The following is a 28000-nucleotide window of genomic DNA, read 5'->3' on the forward strand; positions in this document are numbered from 1 at the left end:
GAGACTGCATTAATGTACAATGGCAGTCCAGAGATCACCAAGCCAGGCAGTAACTGCACCCTGGTGGCAATACACAGCCAGAGTATAGTTACTGCACAGCTAAAGTGAAGTTACAGCAGTTTGGTTTTTAGCTCTGTTTTATAGTTCCATTTTCACAGAAGTTATACATTTCATTGGCGTAATATTTATATGGTATCACAGATTTAAAAAAAAAAAAAAAGTCAGAATCTGCTCTTAACTCAATTTTGACCTGAGATGTAGCTCTCCCCGTGCCTGCGTGGGTTTTCTCTGGGTGCTCCAGCTTCCTCCCACAGACCAAAAACATGCAGCTTAGGTTAATTGGTGACTCTAAATTGAGTGGGAATGGTTGTCTGTCTCCGTATGTGAGCTCCGTGATTGACTGGTGACCTGTCTAGGGTGTACCCTGCCTCTCGCCCCAGTGTCAGCTTGGCTCCAGCTCCCCTGTGACCCTCTTGAGTATAAGCGGTAAAGAAAATGGATGGATGAATGGATGTAGTTACTGCGTTTTGGCTTTGTAGGGCAGAATAATAGGCCTTTGAACTTTACTAGGTGCTGTTCAATGATGAAAGACAAGCAAGAACAGTGTCAAGAATATTATTTTGTGTTCTGAGAAATTCACTCAATATTCACAACCTCACCCCACACTTCAGTAGAGTCTTTACTATAAAAAATGTGACTTATAATTATGTCATTTACAGGCTGAGGTCAAGTACTTGACAACCACATTGTAATTTCTCGATCACCAGTTGAGGTCAATAATTAGATTACAGAATGGAAGATTACTGAATGCCCCTTTAAATGGCTTGTGAAGGTGGATATTTCTGCGGCAGAATCGAGAGACACACTGTGGATTGACCCCGCATCAATGAGGCCGTTCCATAGCGGGCCTGTGCAGTTTCAGAGCTCCGAGAGCACACATTGTGAAAAGACGCCCTGCAGTGATTGTGGCTCCTGAATAGGATGGTGGGGGTGGGTGGGGGGGTGGGGGGTAGCATGGGCTGTGGATTAACAAGAGAAGTCATATACTGATGGCTAAAGACATGGCTGAATCTCGCTTAGAGCCTTTGCCACGTGTCTTCTGCTTTGTGTCTTCTTTTTTTCTTCGGCGAGATGCTATCTATTAACGCTGCAGATGTAATGTAGAAATAATAGAGATTTCATGTGTAATGCTGAAGCAACATTTTGCTTCTGGCTACAGATGAGACCTGTTTCTCAGGAGTACAATTCTAAGAACGACAAAACTGTGAAAAGCCTTAAAAATGGATTGATTTAAAATGCTTCCACAAGACAACAGTTCAATAATGTATTTATTTGTACTATATTATGATACTATAGTATTAAGGCTAAAAGAATACAAAATACTCCTGCAAGTTCTTTACAAACTAGTCATTTGAATTGTGTCATGAACTAAAGGGTCACATAAGCCTCTTTCTCCATGAGCTCTGTTCTTACTGAGATATTTCTTATGTGTACAGTGTGCTGTTTACAATTGCATGTAATCATCATTGAGAACAGGACAGATCATGTAGTATTTTAATAAGAAGGACATTATAACATTTATTTTATATTTTTTTTAAAGGGCAACAACAATTGAATGATACCTGGACACAATGCAGCTTTAGAAGTCCTGCTGTGAAGTCAGTGTTTGGCCTGAGGCTTCATTTTTTCTCATTTTGTCCAGTTGTCCTGACTCGTATTTTTCTCCTTGAAATACTGCCCCTTCATAGTGCTGCTTGCACTTAATATATTCTCAATATTAAAGGAGCCTCCCAGCTAATACAAAACTTTCCATCGGCTCAGCTCTTTGTCTGAGGCGTTCCCCTCTCGGTGCACTGGGAGGGTGACAGGCTTGCCAGCCCCTTCTAGACTCCCCTCGGCTAAAATGTTGTAAATTAACACAATTAGCAGATCGCCATTCTGCTAATTAGCCACTGGCGTCTACCGAGAGATGGCTAGAGAGGAGAATCAGAGAGGAAATAGGAGTCTGGGGATTTCCCCCCCCCCCCCCACCCTCCCTCCCTGTGTTGTTACCAAACAAACAGAGGGCCACAGGAAAAGAGAGCAAGAGAGTGTGAATTTTGTGTGTGTGTGTTTCTGCCTGCATGCTTTTTTGTGTACATCTGTGTTTGCACTCACATAAATGGATGGGAGGAAGGGAAGATTTGCTCCTGAATGAATGGATTTTATTGTGCATGCCTGCTTTACTCACACAGGCACAAGAATACACACATAAACCAATTCTGAAGCAGGGATTGCTCACCAGACCCCCAACTGTGGATCTCTACATGCAGCCGCTGCCAGTCAATAAGTCGGAGGAAGCAGCCTAAATGACACCGATATTATCCTTTATTTGTGTGCACTAAGTCAAATCAAACGGGGTTCAATCTGCCGTGCGGCTGCTGTGATTACGCCCCGTCCAGCCTTTGATAGCGCCACAGCTTTGATAGTGAGACAACGATGGAGTCGCTGTGTGACTGTCAGTATTTGCAGATGGCATTGGCTGGGATTAAAGGAAACAGTGGCTCTCAAGCCTCCTGAGGCAATAAAGGGGAGAGCCAGGTGAGTGTGTCTGAGATGAGATGGAGCAAGGAAGGGGGGAGGGAGGGGAGGGGAGGAGGGGGCGAGGTGAGCGCAGAGGGAGTAAATAAGAGGAGGGGTGGCCGCGAAGAAAGAGCAGAGAGGGAATGAAAAGAGGAGATATATATCGAAATAGATGGAGTCAGAATAAAAGGAGGTGAAGAGAAAAAAAAGAAGGATCTAGAAAGGGAGGGGGGGTGGGGTGGAAAATGGACGACAAAAAAAAAGCAAAGGGGAGAGACTAAGAGGGAAGACAAGGCGGCAGGGAGGCATGAAGAAGAGAGGCAGACAGAGAGGTAAAGAGAACGGTAGCGAGAGAGGAGGTCAAGGTGGAGCTGTGCAGACAGGAACTAAGCTTGAGACACAATGTGTTGTAATTCATAGCTCGCTACAGCTCCTGCGTGCGTGCCTGTGTTTGTCCGTCTGGGTCAGTGGATGTGAGCTTGTGTGTGTGCGCGTGCATGTCAGCACGCCTGAGTGCAGGCAGATATAGTTTTTTTTTTTTTTCCAACGCCTGTGTGTCTGAGCAAAGGCTTGTGTGTTTGTGTGTATGGGTGTGTGTGTGTTCAATGAAAGCAGCATGAACAGAGGGGGGTGGATGTGTATGTGTGTGTGGGTGTGTGTGTGTGTGTGTTGCTTTGTGGCACTCGGCGAGGTGCATTTTCAAACCCATCTCCAGCCACCTCAGATGAGTCGGGGATTATAGAGTGACCCTCCATGCCTCTGTCTTATTGGTCTGGCCAGGGTGCATTAGGCTGCCGTAACCAGCCATCTCTCTGTACCGCACTATACCTGACGATACACAATGTGCAGTATGTGTATGGTGTGTAGAAATTTCGAAATGATGTGTAGCTGGACCCAAAACCCTCTGATGATACATATAAGGTAGAAAAATAAATAAAAATAGCACACAAAACAAGCCTCCACATGAATGTCACCTTTTTAATTGAGCACCCTTTGTACCAGGCAATTTGAAGGTGTTGTCATTTTAATTATTGTTAAAATGATTTTGCGTGTCACTGTGTTCACGTGTGGTTGTCTGTGTTTCCTCCTCCAGGGTTAAAGATGCAGTGGACCCCCGAGCACAGCCAGTGGGCCGAACAGCATTTCGACATCTCCTCCACCACGCGCTCACCAGCCCACAAGGCTGAGGCCTACAGGGCGGTACCTGGCCACCTGCAGCGCTCCGCCTCAGCCTACCAGTATGCATGGGCCAATGATGACATCTCAGCCCTCACCGCCTCCAACCTGCTCAAGAAGTATGCCGAAAAGTATTCCGGCATTCTGGAGATGCCGGGTGCCTATTCTGAGGGCCCGGGGGTGATGAACGGACGGAAAGGTGAATCGGAGCCCTGGCAGGATGGCGTCTATCCCATGAGCTGTATCCCAGAGGGGGTGTCGGTCAGAAAGGGAGGGGTGGCGGCAGCTTCAGACGTGGTGGCTGGCATGTGCAGCTCCCCGGGTCTCGCCTCCAGCACCCTGAGCGAGCCCAGCTACTCCAGTAGCAGCTGTGGGAGCCACACTGCCACCGCCCTCCACACCTCCTCCATGCCCTCTCAGGAATACGGCCCGGCATACAGTGGCTCCTACCTGCACAGTAGTTACAGCTCCCAGTCTGCCCCCACCCCTGCACTTCCCTCCCCACTGCACAGCTCTGGGCTCCTGCAGCCGCCCCCTCCACCGCCCTCCCACCCCACTTTAGTCCCAGCTTACAACGGAGGCTCCCCCAACTTGTCTAGTTATAATTACCCCCCAGCAGGCTACCCGGCCCAGAGCTCGGTCGGGCCAGGATACAGCCCTGGGGGAGCACCCCCTCCCTCCTCATACCTCCCCTCAGGCATCGCTGCACCTACACCCCTTCCCCCATCTTCTACTTTACCTGGATACCCATACCAGAGCCACAACCTGACCCCAATCGCCCCTACCCCTCTCAACAGTAGCTCCTCCAATTCACTGAAGAGGAAAGCCTTCTACATGACCGGCCAAGGAGATATAGACTCCGCTTATGGTAACTTTGGCTACGGCCAGGCTCGGAGCTCAGCTGAGAGCCCCATGTACAGGATAGCAGACAGCAGCAGCGCAAATGGAGGCTCCAACAGTGCCAACGTTGGTGGATTTGACAGGAGTGCTGAAAAGTCATCTTTACCTTTTAATCCTCAGAAGCAGTCCACAATGCCGTCAGAGCAGCAGAGGAAATACAGCAGCCAGGCAACAGGTGGGCCACTGACTCCACCAGCCTACGTCACCTCCACCCTAGGGGGTTCCCGCTCAGCAGACTCCCTCGCCAGCTTCACCTCCCCCTCCCTCAGTGAGCAAGGTGCTGATGATCACCGTCTCCACCTCTCCCACTCAGCACCAGGGCCTACCTCCTCCTCGTCCTCTTCCTCCTCCCGGCCTGCTGAAGAGCAGCTAAAAACCAGTGACCCTCACCTCTTAGACATGGTTACCTCTGAAATCGTTCAGCAGGGTCCCCCAGTGGATTGGAGTGACATTGCAGGCCTAGAACTGGCTAAGGCAACCCTGAAGGAGGAGGTTCTGTGGCCCATTCTGCGCTTGGACATGTTCAGCAGTTTAGGACCGATCCCACGCTGCGTCTTGCTGTTTGGCCCCAGGGGCAGTGGCAGGACGTTGCTTGGTCGCTGCCTGGCCAGCCAGCTGGGAGCACCATTCCTCCAGCTCAGCGGTTCCACTTTAGCCACCAAGTGGCTGGCAGAAGGAGAAAAAATTATCAGAGCATCTTTCCTGGTGGCTCGCTGCCGTCAGCCGTCAGTACTCTTCATTAGTGAGGTGGACATGCTGCTGTCAGCTCACCTCAGTGAAGAGAGTCCCATTAACCGGCTGAAGGGGGAGTTACTTGCCCAGTTGGACTCGCTTCTAATGGGCTCAGGCGAGGATGGAGGCAACCAAGTGTTGGTGGTTTGCTCCACAAGCAGACCCCAGGACATGGACGAAGGGCTGCGCAGGTACTTTGCTCGGAGGGTCCTGGTACCCCTGCCGGACACTGCAGCCCGACACCAGATCGTGAACCAGCTCCTGGTCCAATCTCAACACAAGTACTGCTTGAGCGAGGAGGAGCTGGCGCTGCTGGTCCAGCGTACCGAGGGTTTCTCCGGACTGGACCTGGCCAGACTCTGCCAGGAGGCCCTCGTAGGTCTGTTACATGTCTCTGCACAGGGCATGGACATGACGGGTATGATGCCCAGGGGCCAGATCAGGCCCCTCACTTACCAAGACTTTGAGAGTGTCTTTTGTAAATTCCAAGCCAGTATATCGCAGAAGGAGATTGACACGTACACTGAGTGGAACAAAATGTTCGGCTGCAGCCAGTGAACAGATAGATTCCGCCCTTGAGAAAAAGAGGCATCCACAATTCCTCCCCTCAGGGCAGAAGCATTGTGCTGGCGGGAAAGGCACACAGAAGGCCAATACAAGCCCACTGAGTTCTCACAAGCAGGGTTTAGACGCACCGAGAGACCTGGTTTGATGAGACAACTGGCAGTTTTGCAGTTAATGAGCAAGAGTTTTAATTTGAATGCTTGACACTCCAGAAACCCAAGCGTTGTTTACACATTGCAAGCAAGTCGGCTTCAGAAGAGACGCCCCCAGTGTCTGTGTATATATCGTTACATTCTTGTTCTTGAGATTTAGTTGGCTATCCAAGTGCCTGAAGTGGTGCTTTCTGATTTTCTTCTTCTTAATTTGCCTCACAATCTACATTCATGGCATGAGCTGATGATTATTAAGAGCTTTAAAACTTCAGCGGTGAGTCTGAAAAACAAAGATTGACAGTTGCCGTCAGTGGTGGTCAGTCATTCTTTATTGTCTTTGTTAAGAGGAGTAATCCATCAGGGCGGCAGTAGTCTGGGCCCTGACTCACACTCATCTCTTCTGATCCTGTGTCTGCAAACAAACGTAACAAACAAAACTCAGGAAAGCGTTTGTGAATTGTACAGTACCTCAAGATATCTTGACGAAAAGCACTAAGATCTGAGAGGAGAATCCGAGGCCGTTTGACAGTTCATGTCTAGCGAAGCAGTGTTAGGTGTACCTCAAATGGCTAGGATAAATAGCAAAGAGGTGACAATGAATGTACTAGATATGTTCTGGAACGATGGGAACATAATCATTAGCGAGAGTAAGAAAAACATTATTTCTCTTCATCTTTAACCCCCCCACCCCCCCAAAGCAGGTGCTTTAGATACCTGTTTCTACTTGACCAATCCTAAAGCATATTTCCTTCACACTTTAAAGATGTTAAACCGTGTTGCCCAGCTTTGTCGTCTGGGGGGTTTAGGAGAGAGGGCAGGGTGTTCGGGGGTGGTGGGAGTTGTATATTTATTAAAACAACCATAATCAAACATTGTTTATATTTTACGTGTTCTAAACTATGTGGTTAAGCTGCATGGAGACACCATCAGTTTGTCAGCTAACTTCTGCGCAAAACATTAGCTCATATATCATAATGTTTAGCAAGGGGAAGACATATTGACGTATGACGTGGATGAGCTTGATGCTAAAGACATAAATTAAAGGAATATTTTGACAGTTTGGGAAGTACACTTATTCACTTTTACAGGCGTTAGATGAGAAGATTGATACCTCTCATATCAACATGCTAAATATGAAGCTACGCTAAGCTAAGCTAAGCTACACTAACCTCAGCCAGTTCATGTAAAAAATACAATTTGTGGGTTTTACTGGGGGTTATAAGCTGCTCCCTTTATCCTTACATTGAACAACATATGAGGGTTGTATCAGCCTTATCTGATTCTTGTCAAGAAAGCAAATTAGTGTGTTTCTCAATATGTCGAACTAATACCTTGAGTCCTAGTGTTTGAGTCAAAGGTTAAATCTTTAACTAAATCTAAACTAAATCTTGTTCAGTTGAGTTCACTCCACTTGGTTTCAGTCATAAATGCTGTTTTGGACAAAACAACTTTCTAAATATTCATGAGTCAGCCGCTTTTCTGTTGTGTTCAAGCAAAACAAGCAAAATTACATTATACTAGTTACAGTTATCTAGTATAGATGAACTTGATCCCAGTTTTTTTTTTAGATTGAATTTGGTTGATATCACAACTTAGATAAGGAAATAAGAATTTGTCACTCATACACTTTGGACTGGATTAAGTGTAGAATGGTATAACACTCCTATAATTTAAATTAGACAAGGTCATTCATCCAGTACAGTACTTTTTTTTTTTTTAAGTGTGGAAAGTATAATATCGAGAGTAAATTACTGTTTTTGACAGAGTTCAGAGGTCATTAGATAACAGCAATTACGATTGACTGACATTCCTGTAAGTATTACTATTGTAGTGGCCATGATATTGTCCAGCCAGCGAGCATATACATTAAAGCAAAAACTGTACAATCAGAAAATTGATATTAATCAAAGATCCATTCATTCATGTATCCTAAAGGAATAAATAAATATGAAATTACGACACCACCGCAAAAAAAAAAATCCAATTTAAACCCATATTTTTTTGTCTGTAACTGTATTGTCAGTTTTGTTTTTTCTCCACTATATATTTACAAGTCAGACAGACGGCAAGAAGCACATGATGGAAGTGCATTTGGAGACACACTGAAAAGCTTTGTAACATGAGTGAGGAATTCAGACCCTAGTCTTAAATTCCTTCATCCCTTGAAGGTTCTCTTGCCCATTGTATTGCATTGGAATGTATTTTTGTCTCTTCTTCCTTGTCACTTTAGCTCTACTGTTGTGGCATGGAACTACTTAAAATAGTTTAATGTACGTGCACTAAAGCATTTTTGTGTGTAATATTGTTTCGTTGAAATGTCTCAATGCCATTGGCAGCACTTGCTTTGTTTTTAATATGTCTGGTATTTATCCTGGGGGGCGTGGGGGGGGGGGATTCCATTTATTCAAACCGATGTTCACTTTTTATATTTACACTTTCCTGCTATTTGTTTATGAATGATATCAGCGTGGAAATAGGAGCTGCATATGTGCAGGCCCACTCTCTGTGTTGCTGTCTTATTTCTACTGGTATGGGCAGCATCAGTGCAGCACCTGATGTGAGGGTTGGGGTGGTGGTGGTGGTGGAGGGGGGGTGATGTTCTGCTGAGCGTCAGCAAAATTGACGGAAAAGGAAAGACAGCCAGGCAGTGTGTGGCGGCAGCACAAGGGGAAAGCAGAGTGGTCCGTCAGAAAACCACCCTCAAAACAATCTGTACCAGAATTCCTTCTGTCAGCAAATCCTCTGGAGAGAGAGTCCCTTTAGACAGAAAAACCTACTAATGCACTTCAGAGCACACAACAACAGCACAGGCATTCTCTTTTCCCCCCCCGTTCTCCACAGCCCGACGAACAAACAACTTGAAACGCACCGGTCAACGCTACGCTTGTTTGTTACGTGTTTTGTGGTCCCTTCTTTTTTGTGTCTTGATCTTTTTTCTACATGGTGTTTAAATGTATCTTTTTTTTTTTTCTTTCTTTCTCTTCCTTTTAAACGGACGCTAGAGTTCTTCTTTAAAGCATTTCTACCTCATGGCTACAAAAAAAAAAAAAAGAACACACACGTGGTATTTGATTTATGTCTTTCCAAATGTCTGACATTTGTGAAAAATACATTGAAAAAAAAAAAAAAAAGGAAAAAAAAAAGAAGAAGCGGAGAGAATAACACCATGAAGTTTTGCGCAGTCTACCTCAGATGACTGTACTTAAAAAACATTTAGCTGATGGTGCAACCGCAGGCTGCAGCATCGCCTATAGTGTGTGTGTGTGTGTGTGTGTGTGTCTGTCACTGTGTGTCAGAACCGAGCTCTCTAGGCGGAAAACACACACGCACGCACCTGATAACACTGACCGAGCGACGTCAAAAACACACACTCACAAGCGATTTGTGAGGACGGAACAGTTGGGGGTCAACCTATAGGTGACCTGGAAAATGTATAATCCAATACATTTGCTTTAATCTTTTGTGAACTACTGTGGTTGTGCGCGTGTGAATGTGTATATACGTGGGCACACTCTTCTTTTTTTTATTTAGTGTGTTGAATTTTATAAATTGTTAGTATATATAACACACTTGCACAACTTTAAACCAGAGTGTAACGTGTTTCTGTTGTACATACCTATACATACAATACAAAATGCACCACTTGTTTATATGTGTGAATATGTTGCCATACTTGCAGTCAACTTAAATGTATTTTCATGTAATCTGAGGTACAAGCAGCAACAAACAATTCATTAAAGACATTTTCTTGGGAGATTATATCTTGTACTTTGTTTTTTTTCTTGTTGTTTTTTTTTTTTAATGTCGCCAGTCACATTAAGGCTCTGAGGGACGAATGAAAAAAAGATTAATAACAGAATTTATTTATCAGTAGAACGGAAAAATAAATGTATTGTCCTGCCAAAAAATAGCCCAGCTGAAAAATCGCCTTAATGAGCCTTGAGTTAGTCACCCTTGTGTGCAATTATAAAATCATCTGTGTTGCACAGGAAGCCAACGCTGTCGCTTCTCTCATTAAAATGTAACAATTCATTTCTCTTGCTGTGGTAAGAGTGGCAAGACCAAAACATTAAAGCATTAATTATCTTTCTCCATCACAAAGAATTTGGATTATGTGAGTACTCTTAATGAAAATGATGTACGTTTGCCCGCTATATTTCCAAGGTATCATTATATAGCTGGCGGTGAGGTGTGGGAAGCTGCTGTATAGCCTCTATAATTATCCATGAAAACTCCAATGCTTCACAAGAGGTTAGAGTGCATCCAGGGCTGCTGTTTTCTTTATTTTTCCACTTTGAAACATGCTATAGACATGATCAGAATTAATTTAGAACACATTTTAAAAAATCTTTAAAATACATACGTATAAGCTTCTATATAGATTTTTCACGGAGATTTTAAGTTTAAGATTTGGTCATTTTGCTCAGCTTTTTTTGCTCTAAGCTTCATAAATACTGTAGCAGCCAGCTGGTATGTAAATAACCTGAATTCACAAAGCTGCAGTTGGTCTCGGCTCCACTCAGCAGGGGGAGCGATACAGGAAATATTATCGACAAGCTGACCTGCAAGTTTTTATCCAAATTGGGGTGCAGCAGCCGCACTTTGATGAAAAGTCCTTTTAGTTTCAGGTTGTTAGATATTTTATCACAGCTTTATTTGCCTTTGCGCTTCTTAACCGTGTAAAGAAATGAATGCATGTGTAAGTTAGTATGAGTCAACGCATTTGTGTGTGTGTATGAACCCATGAGGTTATCTGCCACAACACTGCTGTGTCCTCTTCACATTAAAGGCTCTTCGTTCCATAAGCTTTCCCTCACACCTCTGTTCCACTCTTTGCACGACAATTAAAATATGCTAAGCGATCATTTTCCTTAAGTAGTCTTAAATGTGCAATCTATTCAAATATGAGAGGAAATTGCCCACAGCTCGCAAAAAAAAGAAAAAAACCAGAGGTGGTTGAACAGGGGGGTAAAGCCGGAATAAATTATGCAAATAACACAAAGGACTTTACCACTTGAAAGCCTAATTTTCCTATAATCAGCACACTGTCGCCTAATATTTTTTTCCCACCTCTTATTAAAAGTGACTGTTCTTTTGCCGATCATCAGATGGCTCTATCTGTCACTGGTCTGTGAAATGACTGCAGCCTGCCAGACTAAATGCTAAAGCATTTTGCTGGAGCTTTTAGATGATGGTTACATTCCCACACAAGTAATTATGCGTCAGAGAGTCCAGAAATAAGGTTTAATTATACAGTAATCGTCTGTGATGGACACTAGGAAGTGGTGAGTACCGCCAGACTGCAATCCATCAATGACAAACCTCTGGCCAGTTTTAATTCCTCCTCATTTGCATCCTAACCTCCACACCAAGTTGCGCAAACGCTGTTAAATGTTAATAGGACCTGTCTCGCCACTCAAAATGAATGCTTAAGCCATTTTTTAGTCACTTTTCTCCCTCTAGCCCCCCTCCTCCCTCTGCACCACCACCACTCTCTCCTCTCTCCCCCTTTTCTGTTTCATATCTTGTCCTCTCTTTATCTACCTACCTCTCTAACCCTCTCCCTTCTTTTATTCCTTTATAAAGCCATCGCTTCCATGCCATTCTCTCCTTTCCTGTCATCCTTCCTCCAATCTTTCACTCAGCACGGCCCCTCCTCCCTCCCTCCCCTCCCCTCCCCTCACCTTACCTCCCTCCCTCCCCTCCCATACCTCCCTCCTAGCAGGCCTCGCCGTGGAGGAGGCACAGAGCGGTCACTGATGCACTAATTGGGAGCAACACTTACAGTTTTATCTCCCCCCACCACTAATAGCGGTCTGCACTGAAGCAACTCACCTTAGGATGAGGAATGGATGGATGAGTTGGAGGTAGGAGGTGGTGGTGGTGGTGGTATAGAGGGGGTGGGGGAGGTGGGGGTGGAAGGCTGGCCGAGGCCTTGAATGAGAAATTCCTCCATGCAGACCGCAGCGCAGACTCAGTGTGAGATTGGGCCCTCAAGCCATCATGGTTAATCCATATCCCGCAGGACCTCGGACTCAATTCCCTGCTTCATTAATTGAAAACGATGGCCTTTTTTTTTTCTTTTTTTTTTTTTTAGGTGCGAGTGAATAAAACAAGGAGCCATTTATGAGGGAAAAAAGCATTTTGTCTGGGTTTTGTTCCTGAAGTAGCTGCAATCTCATTATGTCTCTGTGCTGCATTTCAAAATGTGCTATCATCTTTGTCTTGATTGTCTCCCAGCGTCGGGAGAGATAAATACACACGCCGCTTTGCTGTGCTGATGCCAGGACTGTTTTTCAGTGAATCATTTGAAGTCTTATCAGCCTTTATGGAAATAAAGCCTTTGCTTAATAAACTGTTCCACAGGCTTTGGAAGAGTAGCACATAAACACCTTTTTTCTCCCGACAACGCCATCATTAGCGCATCTTGTTCAATGCTTTACACATAATTGGAATCAACATCTATTGTTCGTGTTCTTGACCTTCCACTTGTTTTCCAGCAGACACTCAGAAACATTGTATTACTGCTGAGAGGGAATCTTAACTAGGAGAACACATGCTAAGTGCCTTTGCTTTGTTTTATCAGGGGCACATTGCTTCACTTTGAATATAACTTGAAAACCCATACCTTTCTGATTTAATGATGAAAAAAATACCAATCTGATAGCATGAATTCTAACATACAATTTAAATTAATATTGTCTACTTTCTCTCACATGCTGCTGATATCTGTCCATGCAGGACAGTATGGGACTACAGTGCAGTAGAATAGTCAATTATTGATATCCATAACTCCCAAACCATACATCTCAAAGAAAGTGAATAATAATAATATACAATTCAGCAGTGATGGAAGTCCTCAGATTCTTTACCACCGAGTATACTACTCTCTTCTTGCATTCAATATGTTTCTTAGGCAAAAATGAATACCTGTTAGAATCAAGCTGCAACTACTATTAATATTTATATATAATTAATGTTTTCATTAACATGCAACTGTAAGCTAGCTCACTACACTCCTACTGCACACAACCAACAGTTAGCAATTAGCTGGTGAACATAGCATTTTAGCCTCTTTTAACTTGCTGTTCTGGGTTTTTTTTCTCTAACTTTACTATTTCACTTCAGTCTCACTACCGTCATAGCGTTGTTTTCATTAACATGCAACTGTAAGCTACCTCACTACACCCCTAAACAACCAACAGTTACCAACTAGCTGGTAAACATAGCATTTTAGCCTCTTTTAGCTCAGTTTTGGTGTTTTTTCTGTAACTTTACTGTTTCTCTTCAGTCTCAATGCTGTCGTAGCTTTGTTTTCAGCAGCAGGCAACCCAATGCTAGCTCACTACACCCCTAAACATCCAACAGTTAGCAATTAGCTGGTGAACATAGCATTTTAGCCTCTTTTAACTTGCTGTTCTGGGTTTTTTTTCTCTAACTTTACTATTTCACTTCAGTCTCACTACCGTCATAGCGTTGTTTTCATTAACATGCAACTGTAAGCTACCTCACTACACCCCTAAACAACCAACAGTTACCAACTAGCTGGTAAACATAGCATTTTAGCCTCTTTTAGCTCAGTTTTGGTGTTTTTTCTGTAACTTTACTGTTTCTCTTCAGTCTCAATGCTGTCGTAGCTTTGTTTTCAGCAGCAGGCAACCCAATGCTAGCTCACTACACCCCTAAACATCCAACAGTTAGCAACTAGCTGGTAAACATAGCATTTTAGCCTCTTTTAGCTCAGTTTTGGTGTTCTTTCTGTAACTTTACTGTTTCTCTTCAGTGTCAATGCTGTCGTAGCTTTGTTTTCATTAACATGCAACTGTAAGCTAGCTCACTACACTCCTACACAACCAACAGTTAGCGACTAGCTGGTAAACATAGCATTTTAGCATCTTTTAGCTCGCTGTTTTGGTGTTCTTTCTGTAACTTTACTGTTTCTCTTCAGTGTCAATGCTGTCGTAGCTTTGTTTTCAGCAGCAGGCAACTGTATGCTACCTCACTACACCCCTAAACATCCAACAGTTAGCGACTAGCTGGTGAACATAGCATTTTAGCATCTTTTAGCTAGCTGTTTTGGTGTTCTTTCTGTAACTTTACTGTTTCTCTTCAGTCTCAATGCTGTCGTAGCTTTGTTTTCAGCAGCAGGCAACTGTATGCTAGCTCACTACACCCCTAAACAACCAACAGTTAGCAACTAGCTGGTAAATATAGCAGCTGCTAAAGAGCTAAAGTATGTCTGTTAGCAGTTGGCGACCAAAACAAAGCTAAGAGGATGTAAATTCATCAAATGTTTAGAAACAGGACTACAAATGAATAAAAATAATGCTTTGTATCAGTTGGATAGACTGTATAAACAACAACTGTTTGCTAATGTATTTACTAAATCAACTTAAAGGTGATTTCCTTGTGTTTACAGCTCGTTTCCCCTTAAACAAAACAACAAAAGAAAAAGAAAAAAAAAAGTGAATTTAGGTTTAAGGTTTACAATAAACACCTTTAACTGTCCAATGTGACCATAAGTGACAATTACAGTATAATATCTCGGGCTAAAATGTCTCCTATATTCTAAATATCTAGCTAAAGTTAGCAACATTAGCCACCGTGAACTACTGGTCATAGCATCCTGGATCCTGGTTAAAGCTTTAGGTCCCAAGTATACTTGTTTTCAGCACTTACATAGATGTTTATCATGTTCTGTTCCACTAATTATTATTATACTAACTCAATATAAAAACATAAAGAACGCACCATGCATCTGAATTCAGCACTGATCTGTTTGAGTGTCTGTCAATCAATGTTTTGTTGTCTAAGCCTTTTCTAGCCGAGAACCTGTCAGTATGCTAACGGTTAGCAGTCAGAGAGAATTGGTCTTTTCGTGAAGTACTGCAAATGCTGTATAAAGTTATAAATACCTATAAAGTTGTTCATAGGCCACAAAAACATTTGTACCATAGTTTAATTTTTTTTTAAAAACAAAAAAAAGTTGGCAGAGAATGAGTCACAGCCGGCCATTTATCCGGCAGCCTGCGCTCATGCACACGGACGAATCCCTTGGTGGATTTTTGTGAGACAAAACTATTTTTCGTCTGCTGAGGCGCTGTCCATGCTGTTGAAAGGTGCTCAGTAGGTGTCCTAAGCACTGAAATAATTGTCCCACCATCCTGATGAAAACGCCTATGGTGCATGTATAAGTGCATACATATGTGAGACTGAAGAAGAGTGTGTTAAAGGTTAGTGTTGCTTTGAAGTATCAAAGCTAAAAGTACTCATTACTTACTGTGTTTAGGCAGAATTGCCTCTGTCATATATTTTTTATTACTGATGCATAATGCTTTAGTGGTATCATAATGGCGTAATTGGTTGAGTTTAGTATGTACTTTATACTGTTTGGTAGTTAAATACATAATAATGCATCATGTTTTATAAAGTAACCATACTTTTTGTGTGTCAAATGTGAATCTGATGCCCCAAAACTGTATAAAACTGTATATTACCTGACTAAATGTACTGTTGCAGCCTCTCCTTTCAACCTTGTCAACCTTCATGCAATAACATCTGAAATATTTTCTTTGAGAGAGAAATGCTCTCAACAATGGTGCAAAACATTTCATAAGATTTCATGGTTTCATTACCGCAGAACATCTCTTAAAGGCAGACACGACCAATTTTTTTTTAAAGTAAACCCACACCGGACACGGAGTGAGCGCTGGATCCATTGAATCAGAATAATGAACGCCGTCGACATGATTGGAACTAATGTGAGATTTCACAAAGCTCTGAACCGGCCGAAGATGAAGACGTGGAAGAATCTTGAACCGGCTTCACCTTCTGCTGATGTGTGGAGCTCCTGTGTGCCTTATAAGAACATTTCCCATGCAAATACTCTTGATTATGCTAATATATTATTATGTTAATAGTGCTCATCTTTAATAATGCATGATGTTGGCATATTGATAAAGCATTGCATTTATTGTCATGCAAATTCTATGTCAGAAGCTTATTAATTGATACTTATCAGGGATTCTAAATCACAACAGGAATAATTTTCTAATTAAGCTGAATTCAGAAACCATCACACAATCCCACACGTTTGAATTCACTCATTTAGGCCCGATTGTCTTATCTTCAAGGTATCAGTCGCTCTTCCAGATCAGAGATGTTCTTTAGGTTGAACAGCTGGCTGTTATCAATCCGACTCGTCTCTTGCGAGGCTCCCGAGCCGCCATCATGCAGATTCAAAGGCGCCAAAAAAATCAGATCCATTTGATCGCACAGCCCCCTCGCTAACAGGGAGTCAGACGTGAGTCATCCTCACTCCGATGCCCACCTCCCTCGGCAGAGGAGAAAAAAAACTTAAAACGAGCCTCGTCACAGGAGGGTACCTTCAGAAACACTCTTTTGCTTTTTGTGTGTGTGTGTGTTGTCAGAATAGCGGCGCTTGTGGAGTGTTCACAGGCACTCAGGGACGGGCTGTCGCGTTAGCGGTGAGTGGCAGACCGACCGACTGACAGCCAGCGAAGTTGTCTCTGGAGGATTCCTACTGAGGAGGTGTCGCTGAGTGAACTATCAGGGACTGTGATGTGCATTAGGCTGTGCAAGAGACCTCCACATAGACAGTTTTTTTTTTCCAGAGTGGGTGGGGGTCTTTTTTTTTTTGGGTGGGTGACATTATGAGAGATTCATTAGCTGTCTACCTTTTTTTCAGATCATTACTCATCAAAGCCTTTCATCTACCCAGACAGTGACGGACAGGTTGAAACTCGATTTCTTCTTCTCTGATTGATTTTTATCTCAGCACATACTGCACCAACACCATCATCTGATATTTCCCCCACTAACCACGAGGAGAATCCCTCACTGCTGCACTTGTTCTATTTTCTCCTCAGAGAGTTGGAGCTGTAGTTTCCTGTGTGATTTTCTCTCGGCCATAATGCCACAGCGTGTATAACTGCCGATGGAGACATCCAATTAGTAGCCAGTCAGGCTGTGTTAGCTTAGTTAAAAACACACACCTACACACACACATACGCACACATCACACGTGTCGCAGATGTATAAACACACACACACACATACACATACATACACACAGGCAGGGAGGGAATGGATGCACACAGAAAAAAGCACACAACCACTTGCTGTTTCCACATGAGTAGACTCAGTGGAGATGGGGGGGATGGGAGACCTGAGATGTGTGAGGGGAGAGCGGGGATCGTGGCGGCGGCGGCAGTGGTGGTGGCAATCTCACCCAATCATGTGTGCTGGGAATGACTTCATTAGTAGGGCCTGTAGAAGTCCGGTGCCGGGGAATTGCGTTTGCGCCGGGGATTGCAGGGAGGAATGGAGCGGAGGGAGAAGCAGGAATGAGTCCTGAATCCCTCTTTTATCTGGCGTGTGATGGAGAGATCCAAATCAACAGCTGTCAGTCAGGTGGGCCTCAGGGCGAAAGGCCTCCGGCAGTGGGGAGGTGGGGGTTAGGAAGGGGAGATCTAGAAGTCATTGGGGGAGGGGTTTGGCGAGGACGAGGCCTGACTGATGAGGTGAGTGTCAGCTCCTGGTTCACCAAGGTTGGTGATGCTTATTTGCATTGTCAGCAAACAGAAATATACAAGCTTTTGTGTATTTGCCTTTATACATAATACTCAAGTATATGTATACAAGTATAATCACATAATTATCAATCAAGTTCAAATTCAACCTGATTTTCAGCAAACTACTCTGGAGATAGAGTCGATATATTAGGACACTGTCAGATAGAAGAATTTGTTTTAGAAATGTTGGCTTCATGTATACAGTATAGGCAAATCATATAGGTAATTAAGTCATCTATCTATATATATATATAGTTATATGCAAAAATATGCAAGACAAAACTAATACCCTAAATAATACTAGCAAGAATATGGAAGTTCTTTACATTAGGCTTTAAAAATAAATGTAAATACAATAAAAAACAATCATCCTCAAATCATTTTATTGTATTTATAATTATTATGCACCTTGAATGCAATGTGCAATATTGCAAACACAGCAATGATATTACAAACACCTGGAATCTTCCTTTCCCTGTTAAATGATAAGTCCATTCAGATGGGTGGAAAATGTGTGGTTAATGTAACGCCACCCAGTCATTGGAAATAGACTGTAAGCTGTGTGTAGGGTACAAAAGCTAATAAGACATTAAAAAATATTAATAGACTTATCTTTAAGAAGTGATGGTAAAGGGGGGAAATGATTTGGTTAGTGTGAATTCATCATGCAGACTATTCCAGAATTTACAGCATCGACTTTATTTACCTTGTGAAGCAGCTGGATTCACAAGATCCAAGAATCCATTTTTTGTTATGTGCTTATGTCCGAACCACCGGTGCTTCAGACCAATCAGCATCCTATGAGGATTCTGGTATGATCCTGTGATCTCCCAAATCCAGCTGCCTCATAAGGTATGATGGTAATAGACAGATGGTTCATCCAATCCCCTGCCAAGTAGGGTTTTTGAAAGAGCCTGCCCATATTTCAAACAGTTTCCAAGGACGATGTCTCAGATCGTTCTGCGTAACAAACCATCTGGTGCATCAGGTTAAGACTTGATTCCCTCTAGTCTTAAACTCAGAAGCAGGAAGAGCCAACAGGTTCTTATCTGAAGAGCAACTTTGAAATATAATCTGAAGTCTGGTGTTAAAATCAGTCCCAAAACAAATGGGTAGTGATGCTAAAAGTAGAGAAAGATATTGAGGAGACAAGGCAGTTAAAACAACTTATGCTGCATCTTTAAAACTCAAACCTGGCTGACTCTTGGATATATATATATAATTTTTTTAATGATAAAAACAAGACACCGTAAAATCCAGCTAACATGATATTAAAAAATCACAACCCCCCCGCTGTTGTTTTAAATAAGTCGATAAATATTAAAGCCATGATTTGCAGGAACGCTTATTAAAATAACATGACATGCTGCTATTGTTGTTTGTGACAGGCCCAATCATCATGGTCGTGCTGTAAACATGCCCTGTCGCTGTGAGGTCGCGGGGACGTTGATTTCACTTGCGGAGAGAGCATGTGTTCTCATTTGCATCCCCGCACAAGGTCAGTCACAAAAAATGACTTCATTTTTGACTAAAGAGTAACTTTTAATAAGCTTGTTATCATCTGTCCTAGCCTGAATATCTCCCATCTCCTGCAGCTCTGAACAGGTAAAAACATCTGACTTGATGCTTTAACTGGTAGAAAACACTTGATAGATGTGTTTTTTATGTTGCAGGCTATCTAACAGATTATATTTCTCATCATTACTGTATAAAATCAGGCTATTATGTAAATGGTATATTTCTCGTAGTCAAATCCCTGTAATAATCCCAAACATCCCCTGCTAGTGGCAACTTCTGCACACAGATGAGGGGGAGTACAGTAGATGCAGAGAGAGAGAGAGGTGAGTGTGTTTCAGCAGCACGAAGGTCACTCCAGATTGAGAAGTTTGTCAAAATGTGATGACATCAGCAGTCTGTAAACTGTTATTGGCCCTAGCTGAGTGTCGGCCACATCCAAACCGTCAGAAATTACAAAACACACACACTCACACACACACACACACACACACACACACACACACACACACACACACACACACACACACACACACCTATACTGACTGCCACTGCTCTGCCAGAAATGATTGCCTCCAAGGTTTCTTTTTTTTTTTGTTCTTCTTCTCCCATCTCCCCTTGTTCACCCATGCCTTTCCTCCTCCTCCTCCTCCTCCTCCTCCTTCTCCTCCTCCTCCTCCTCACCACCAACACAACTCCCCATCCCCCACCTCCTCCTACCTAAGCACACACACACACACACATGCTCGTACTGTACTGTAGAGCTGCCAGATATGTGTAAGCTTTTAGGAAAAAGGGGGGGGGGACACTAGATAGAATTTAATGACATTAAACATGTTTTTTATGCTCAATAAGAGGCCTATATTATGATTGATCCAAGACAGTCAACACTTTATCCAGACACAAATGGAATCGTCTGTCACAGAGTCTATTGAGTCATCAATATCCGCTGTAGTTATTTCTCTTTTTTTCCCCCTCCCGGATCGTTTAAAGTGAGTAATCATCTGTCTGGTCGCTCTCGTCTCAGGGGTTTGATCGGATAGCGCTTTTGAACACCGGCGGAAACCTGCCTGACAATCCAACAAGCCACTCACTGAAGATTGAGAGGGCCCCATTATGTCGGCTGCCTGTGGCCATATCAGAAGGCTTTTCTTCTCCTCCTCTCGCCTCTACATAACACACAGCGGTAAATAAATCACAGCTCCGACTCTGTTTATCGATCGGCCCCCGCTCCGAGCTCCCTTTTTTTTTTCTTCTTTTCCCCTCGCGTCTGCTCGTTCTTCTCTGCAGGATGAATTGTTGCTTTGTGTATTGAGGAGGGCAAGATTGTCAAAACACAGAGGTGCCGGGTCAAAACAAAAAGGAGTCTGAGCATACAGGAATAAACTCTGCACTGCATGACCCACTGCGATGCTGCGTAGTTAGCCTCGATTAGGCTCCGTATTAATTGAAATAATTTCAATTAGAAGCAGCATTTGCTTTTGCTTTCCTGGAGGGGAGGCCTATGTCCTGCTGGGACTACTCTATCGGTGCCATTGTTTCAGGCAAGATCAATTAGTTACAGAGAAGTAATTGAACCCATTCGGAATACTTATTTAATCAAGACATACAGTACAGCTCAATTAAGTAAAGCCGGGAAACTCAAGATGATTTTCTGGTTCGCAGGATATTCATCCCAAAAAGTAACAAAATATTGATTGTTAAAGATTAGAACTAATTGTGGTGCTATTAAAACAGTTTGTAGGAGACTGAGAATACTTAAATAGATTGAATCCTTGCTTGATTAGTTCACTTAGTTTCTTATTTTAAGCCAATATTGACTGTTGCTTTCAAAATTTGCCAGTGGCAGAGGAATACCAGCTGTAGCCAATTAACTCCTTAAACCCGAAATAACATATTTTTCAGGCCCTTGGGGGGGAAGTACAGAATAGTTGACATGAGATCACCACATTAACCGTAAAAGTCGATATCGCTTATCCATTTGCAAACACTTTACACAATGAGTAGACGTAAACATTTTCCATTCATTTGGAATAGAATAAAAAGTCCAATATTCACGTTGCTTTTAGCTCTGTTTAAACCTCCAGCAATTAATTTAACTAACTAGATATTTGTCTAACTTTATTTCTATCAGTTGGTGCTAATTACTTTAAAACGACCGTCCGCTGCGTTTGGTAACACAGATGAGAGCTGTGAGACTCAACCAAACACTAAAGCAATGAGCTGAAAGGATGCATTAAAATCAGGGCTGGATTAGCACCCCTAGGGGCACTAGGCGCTAAAGCTCATGTGCCCTGTTTGGCTTTTGGTTACTCGCCGCCACTGTCCAATTACCACTGGTTAATAATTTTTTTCCCACACACTCGCTGATACAACGTAGCCACAGTTTAATGTGGCCTGCTGACCAATAACCACTTCCCCAGCTATCAAATTGACTAATAAAACAGTCAATCATGAGACATAATTGTCGAGAAAATTTATTTTATTTTAATCCAATTGACTAATTGGATTGCTGTCAGGTGGAAACCTTGTAACTCCATATTTCTTTTTGGACATACTAGGTTTCTAAAAGATACATTGAGTTGATAATTGTCTGTGGGTTTCTCAGTACAAGTGACCACTTTCAAATACACAGTCATATAATCCATAAAAATATTTCAGTTCTGCATCTTGGTTAAAAGCCAACATGTAACAAATATTAGAAAAAAAAGAATGAAGCACCACTTTCGAACACTGGAAAGGTGTATTTTTACAGTCCAACAAGATCTGCAGAGTTAAGTTTTCTCAAGAAAAATTATCCCAATTTAAGTAGTCAGACTCTGTCAGTTATATTTATATATAATAGAATGTACATAACATTAACAAGGGCAAGTATTTCATGAAAGTTAGAAGTGTCAGATACATACTGTATTCAATTATTGTGTAATATGCTGTGCGGCTCACATCTCATTTTCGGGTCACACCTACAGTTGGGAACATTAATTAGCCGACCAACTAAATCAGCTCGAATCTTATTTATTTTTAACTCTGGTTACTTACAAATATGAAGTATTTTTTTAAATGGATGTGGATTTGATAAGAAAGATTTATAAGAGTATCAGATTCAATAAAATGCTTTGCAAACCCCACAACCCCAGTCACGCTACAGTCCCTGTGCATCTGTGAAAGGGTCACATAAGGTGAGTTCCCAAGGCAGAAAACGTCCTATGACTAGCAATCAGCACTAATAAGATCCATCTTCTCTTAAAAGACTTGGTGAAAAGCCCTAAATCCATTCTGAACACATTCAAAGGGGAGATAGGAGAGAGAGCCATGTGCTGTGATGTTTTCATGTCCTTCTCTCACACTCTCACTCTCTCTTTCTCTCTCTCTCTCTCTCTCTTTTTGCTTCGTTCTATCTCTTTCTTCCCCCCTCCACTTCATTATCATTCCCAGGTTATCCCAGCAGCCAAGTGAATCTGCACAAATGAATTAAGGGAGACTTAAGGAGCCTGTGCAAAGTGAAGCCTTTCCAAATCTCACCACAGATGAAAGGTGGGCCTGCTCATACATGTGCACGCACACTCGAAACACGTGCTCACATGTGTCCACAACACTTATTCCCCCTCTACCCACCCACCCACAAACACACACACACACACTGTAGATTTGTGGATGTTGGTGTGTGTTTTTTTTTGGGAGTATTTGTCCTCACCTTGTTTCTGGGCCTCGTGCCAATCACAACTTCCTGCAGTCCTCGGCCAAGGCAACACAATGGCGCTAAACGGAGCCCACCACCCTCCCAGCATATTATATCAACTGGGGAAAAAGTTGTTCAAAGACAGGACAAAGAAGTGCACATTACATTTTTTACAGAAACATTATGCACGTACAGTATAGACACATATGAAAATGCACACACACACACACACACACACACACACACACACACACACACACACACACACACACAGCAGGCGGTTGCAACATTTTGTGGATTGAGTACAATGTGTTCAAATGCAAATGATATACTCTATAAGTAGAAAGTGGAAGATATAGCGTATATTTTACCCTCTACAGCATATATGACGTGGAGGACACAGCAGAGGGGTTTGACATTGAAATGGTTCACTGGAATGTAAAAATATGACTTTCTCTCTGACGACCTCAGTTTCATTCCCAGCTGATGCAACTGATGCAAGTCTCCTGCCATGAGCAAAGGTTCTCTTAAACTCGTGCTTTAGTTGCTTTAATCAAACATCTTTAAACCACCTAGTGAATATATATTGTGAATATATATACTCGAACATGTTTAAATGGGGGCCGCAGCTATCTTTAAAGACATTGCCACAGTATTTTAGGGGTATTAATGAAATGATGCAGTTTATATTTTACAATAACACACAAGTTACAACTCATTTAAGGTGTTAAGGCTGATTGTGATATTTAAGAGCTAATGAAAAAGTCAGTATTTTTTGTTTTTTATAAAGTCAAAAATAAAAGAATGTATCACTTGTAATCAACAGAAGCTTTTTAGCATTTTTCAGCTCATTCTTTTGCTTTCCCACCAATTTAGTGTTTTCCCTATCACTAATACTAAAAACATAAATCATTAGAAATGTTACCCCTTTTGGTGGCTGGTCAAACACATCTTGGGGTATATAGGTTGAAATTTGACTATGGTAATTCTGTATCCTGGCTAACCCAGCAAAAGTACAAAATATATAAATATTTGGCATTATTAAACACAGTTTTCTTTCCAAGAGTTTGATGAGAAGATCAATAATATCATCCCACTCTTGGCAAGAAAGAACATAGTGTGTATTGGGCAAAATGTCAAAATACAACAGGTTGATATTGGGAAACCTACAAATAGATATCCATCTATTCACACCTGCATTAATCATGACAATTAAATAACCCAAAAAAGCAGCCGTAATGTTTACACTCAAATATATTCTTATAGTGGAAAAACACAATCCTGTCCACTCTCTGCATCAGAGCTTTTGCATGTCACACACACACCACCTCCCTTGCCGTATAATAGTTACAACACTCGAATACATGTGACGCCCAGTTGTCAAGAGACCCAGCCTAAGCAGCCACCTCTCTCACATCTTTACCCTGCTCAGTAGGAATCAAAGGCAGCGAGAACAGAGACAGGGATGAGGGAGGAAAAGGCCCTCCGCTGTGGCTTTTAAAGCTCCACTATTTGGAATTTGAAGAGCTGTGTGTGAGAAGTACCTTTTTTTTCTCTTGCTTTTCTTTGACACTCTTGCCTGTCTTGAGATGCAGTAGTTTCTCTTTCATTGTACACATAACAGGTTACACGCTCAAATCTCTCCTTTGTTTTGATTTAGTATAATTTGTACTGATCCTGTGTTATTTTTCTCCAGTCGTTATCATCTCATCTCCTAATCATACAATTGTCTCTGGAAGGTCTTGGAAAAGCTGTTTCATCGATCCCTCCGGAATGCGAATTGATCCGGCTAAATTTGCATGGGAATCCATTCCGTTCGAGCCGAGAGATCATAATCGATCAGATGGGATAAAGCTTGTATCTGGCCTGCTTGCCTTTCAAAGGTTAAGGTGAAAATTAATTTGCTTGTTCGTTAGTTACATTTCAATCCTGTAATTAAGTCTTGCAAATGATTAAAATGTAAAACAATGGAGCAATGAATGTGACTTTGATTGCCTGTTTTTTTTTTTTTTTCTTTAAATTCGATAGCATGATCCGTTGGCCTGATGACCGTGCTTACAGAATCCTAATGAAGAGGAGGGAGCTGTTGAAGGCTTACAGAAAGCTATCCTGTACTGAATTGATGTCTTGTGTTGTTGTTTTGTTACATTTCTGGAAGACAACATTTTAATTTCACCTTGACAATAATTGTTGCACCAAAGCTCCATATTTTTACCTTGGAGAAGAAAGGGTACTGTTAAATGTCCTTTTTGATATAGATGTTGTGATGGTAGATGTATTTTAGTGGAAAAATGTTTTTTAATACTAAATGGACCACTAAACATTGAAATCCTGATCCTGCTTTATAAATTCATTAAGATTAAGATTGCATCCATATGATATTTTACTCTTTGTCACTTAATGCTGAGCTCTTATAGGTTCGTACATCTGCTTACATTTGATTCCAAGTTTACACAATCTTCATTTGTTAAAGCAATAGTAATAGACATTTGGGGAAATACTCTTATTCACTTTTTTTTGCCAAGAGTTAGATGAAAAGATTGATATCACTCTCATTTCCTTACGCTAAACATGGATCCACAGTGAGCAGATGATTAGCTTAGCTTAGCATAAAGACTGTAACTAGCACATCAGATCACGTAGCATGTTATCAAATTTATTTCATCTGTACACAAACACAAAGAAATGCATGTAATTGTAGACTTTATTTAAAAAATTTAGGAAAGAGCCAGGCTAGCTGCTTCACCGGTCCCCAGTTTTTAAGCTAACGTTATCTGCTGGTTCTAGTTTCATATTTAGCGTACAGGCATGAGACTGATATCATTATTTTCAGGATTTCTTTTTTTATCTTTCCTGTCTTTTTTTACTGAAATGATGTGTTTTGAACCTCAAGGCTACCGTACTCTTAAAGACAAACTTCTATTACAACTTTTAGCTAGCAGGGTTTTAATATACATCATTGACTGTAACTATGAAGCACTAACTCCATTGAGTAGCTTGATTTGAAAAAAAAAAAAAAAAAGGTTCCAGAGCGCAAGGGGGAAAAAAAAAATTTTCTAAGCGAGCAAGAATATTTCGTCAGCTCATTCTCAAACATGAGGGCAGGGGCTCGAGGCCGCAGAGGTGTTTTTGGTATCGACTCCTGGACAAACGCCACACGTACGCAAAGAAGTTCTTTTTTCTGTGCTGTGTGGATGTGCATCTGTGCATGTCCGTGCACGTGTGTGTGTGTGTGTTTGTGCGCGGGCTCGAAGCCTTCTGGACAGGGCCGAGGGTGAAGGGGAGTGCTAACACACTCTCCTTGTCAGCGGCAAGGGTAATTACTCCTGGCTGAAATTACTCAACATTTGTTTATAAGCTCCCCTGAGCACACTGTAAATAGATTGTCTGCTCAAGTCCAATGCCATTGAAACCCTGCTGTCCCCAGCAAACACACACTCACACACACAGGTTTTTATGTTTGCTTCGATGCCGTCTTTACCTCATCTCACACGTTGACCTCTCTCAAAGAGACCCCAAGAACCTACCCCCCCCCCCCCAATGAACTGTTGCTTGAAATGCTTAACTTGGTTTTAACAAAGAATGATTTCAGATTCAAGGAGCGCTACAAACTCGGGGGGTGCTACGGGAACAGCGGCTGCTCCAGCATGTGCACCCCTGGTGGAAGTGGTAATCTATAACACAGACACAAAGGTTTTTTAGAAGATGTCTTGATGTTTTGGAACGGCACAATGGAAGAACTCAAAGTGTTTCTGACATATGTGGATTCGTATGTATTTTATGTATATTTAAACCTTTCCTAATTTAAGTTCAATATATACATATTAAATTCCTAGTGGAATAGTTAAGTTTACTGTTTCAGTGCAATGATTCATTCATTTTATAAAAAAAGTTTATTCTTAAACTGTAAAATATCACAGCCTTCATTACAGTGTTTGGTAACCACATCTGGGGAAAAAAGTGTGTTTGTGTATATATTCTATAAGATTATCAGCCAATATATCAATACTGGATTTTTTTCCCTCCCTAATATTGATATCGGAATCGACCCTAAATTCCAGCATTGGTTGGGCCCTACTGGATACATTCAATTACAAGGCAGATGAGATGAAATCAAGATTCTAACATCCTGAAGAACATCTCAAGAACAAGTAACTACACCAGCCAGAGGAGGCAATCCAGCCAGCACACCAAAAAAACCCCAGAAAACCCTAAACTCCTCTCTCAGAAAGAGAGCAAATGCTTTCTCTGAACTAGTTTTAAAACATTGAAACATGGAATATATATATGACAACATGTGTAACCTCAGAACTGTTAAATTGTATATTTGCCATTGTCAAGAAAATACGTGTAGAATGTTTGTTGCCAGAATAAATTGAGATGAGTCAAATTTGTCCTGAAGATTTGTATGTGTGTGTGTGTGTGTGTGTGTGTGTGTGTTTGTGCTACATTTTTACCTTTGGGTATTCAATATTGAACCAGCTTCATTTTCCTTTTTCCTTAATGAATTAGTTATGATAAAGACCTTGGCATAGTTAAATGTTGCAGCACTCATGTCGTGTTGAGTTATTTCCTTTATTCTCTCACTGGAGCGTTTCAGTGCTTCTCTTCGTGATATTTTCACTTGGTATATAACTTTGCATGTGGTTGAGTAGAATCTATTAATCCAGTATTGATCTCTGCGTTGCCGTCCTTTTCATGGCTATGCTCTCCACCTTCTCTATCTCTCCATCCCTCCTTCTTTTTTCTGCACCAACAATACCCCGAGATCTTTTTAGCATGCATGTGAAAAGAGGAGGGGGAAGAAAACGAAAGCACTCCCAAGTCAAGGTCCATCCATGTAGTTATTGTATGAGATGGTTCCTGTCAAAGATGACAGTTTGAAACACTTGACCCACAAAAATGAATTCTTGGCCAGGGCCAAGTGACAGCCCAAAGTAATTCATTCTTTTGAAATGTTGAGGGAGATGGAGAGAGAAGCGAGGAGAAAGGGAGTGACATGGAGAGCGATAGAGCAAGACAGAGAGATGGGGAGCGACGGAGAAAGAGAGAGAGAGTAGATGAGAGAAACAAAGAGAGGAAGGGAATTAAAGTGGCGGGAGCGAGAAAGAAAAAAGGAGGGAGGA

The 28000-nt window shown here is 42.0% G+C and overlaps 1 protein-coding gene across 1 annotated transcript in view; it reads left to right on the top strand.

Annotated features, from left to right (window-relative positions):
• The window catches only part of LOC133976520 (fidgetin-like), a 32632-nt gene extending 26704 nt beyond the window's left edge, over positions 1–5928 (top strand). The window contains exon 2 of the mRNA XM_062414739.1: positions 3656–5928. Within this exon, the coding sequence (XP_062270723.1) occupies positions 3656–5928 (2273 nt within the window). The remainder of the gene's footprint in view (positions 1–3655) is intronic.
• Positions 5929–28000: the final 22072 nt, after the last annotated feature.

The sequence above is a fragment of the Scomber scombrus genome, chromosome 24, assembly GCF_963691925.1.
Source record: "Scomber scombrus chromosome 24, fScoSco1.1, whole genome shotgun sequence".
Classification (NCBI taxonomy): domain Eukaryota; kingdom Metazoa; phylum Chordata; class Actinopteri; order Scombriformes; family Scombridae; genus Scomber; species Scomber scombrus.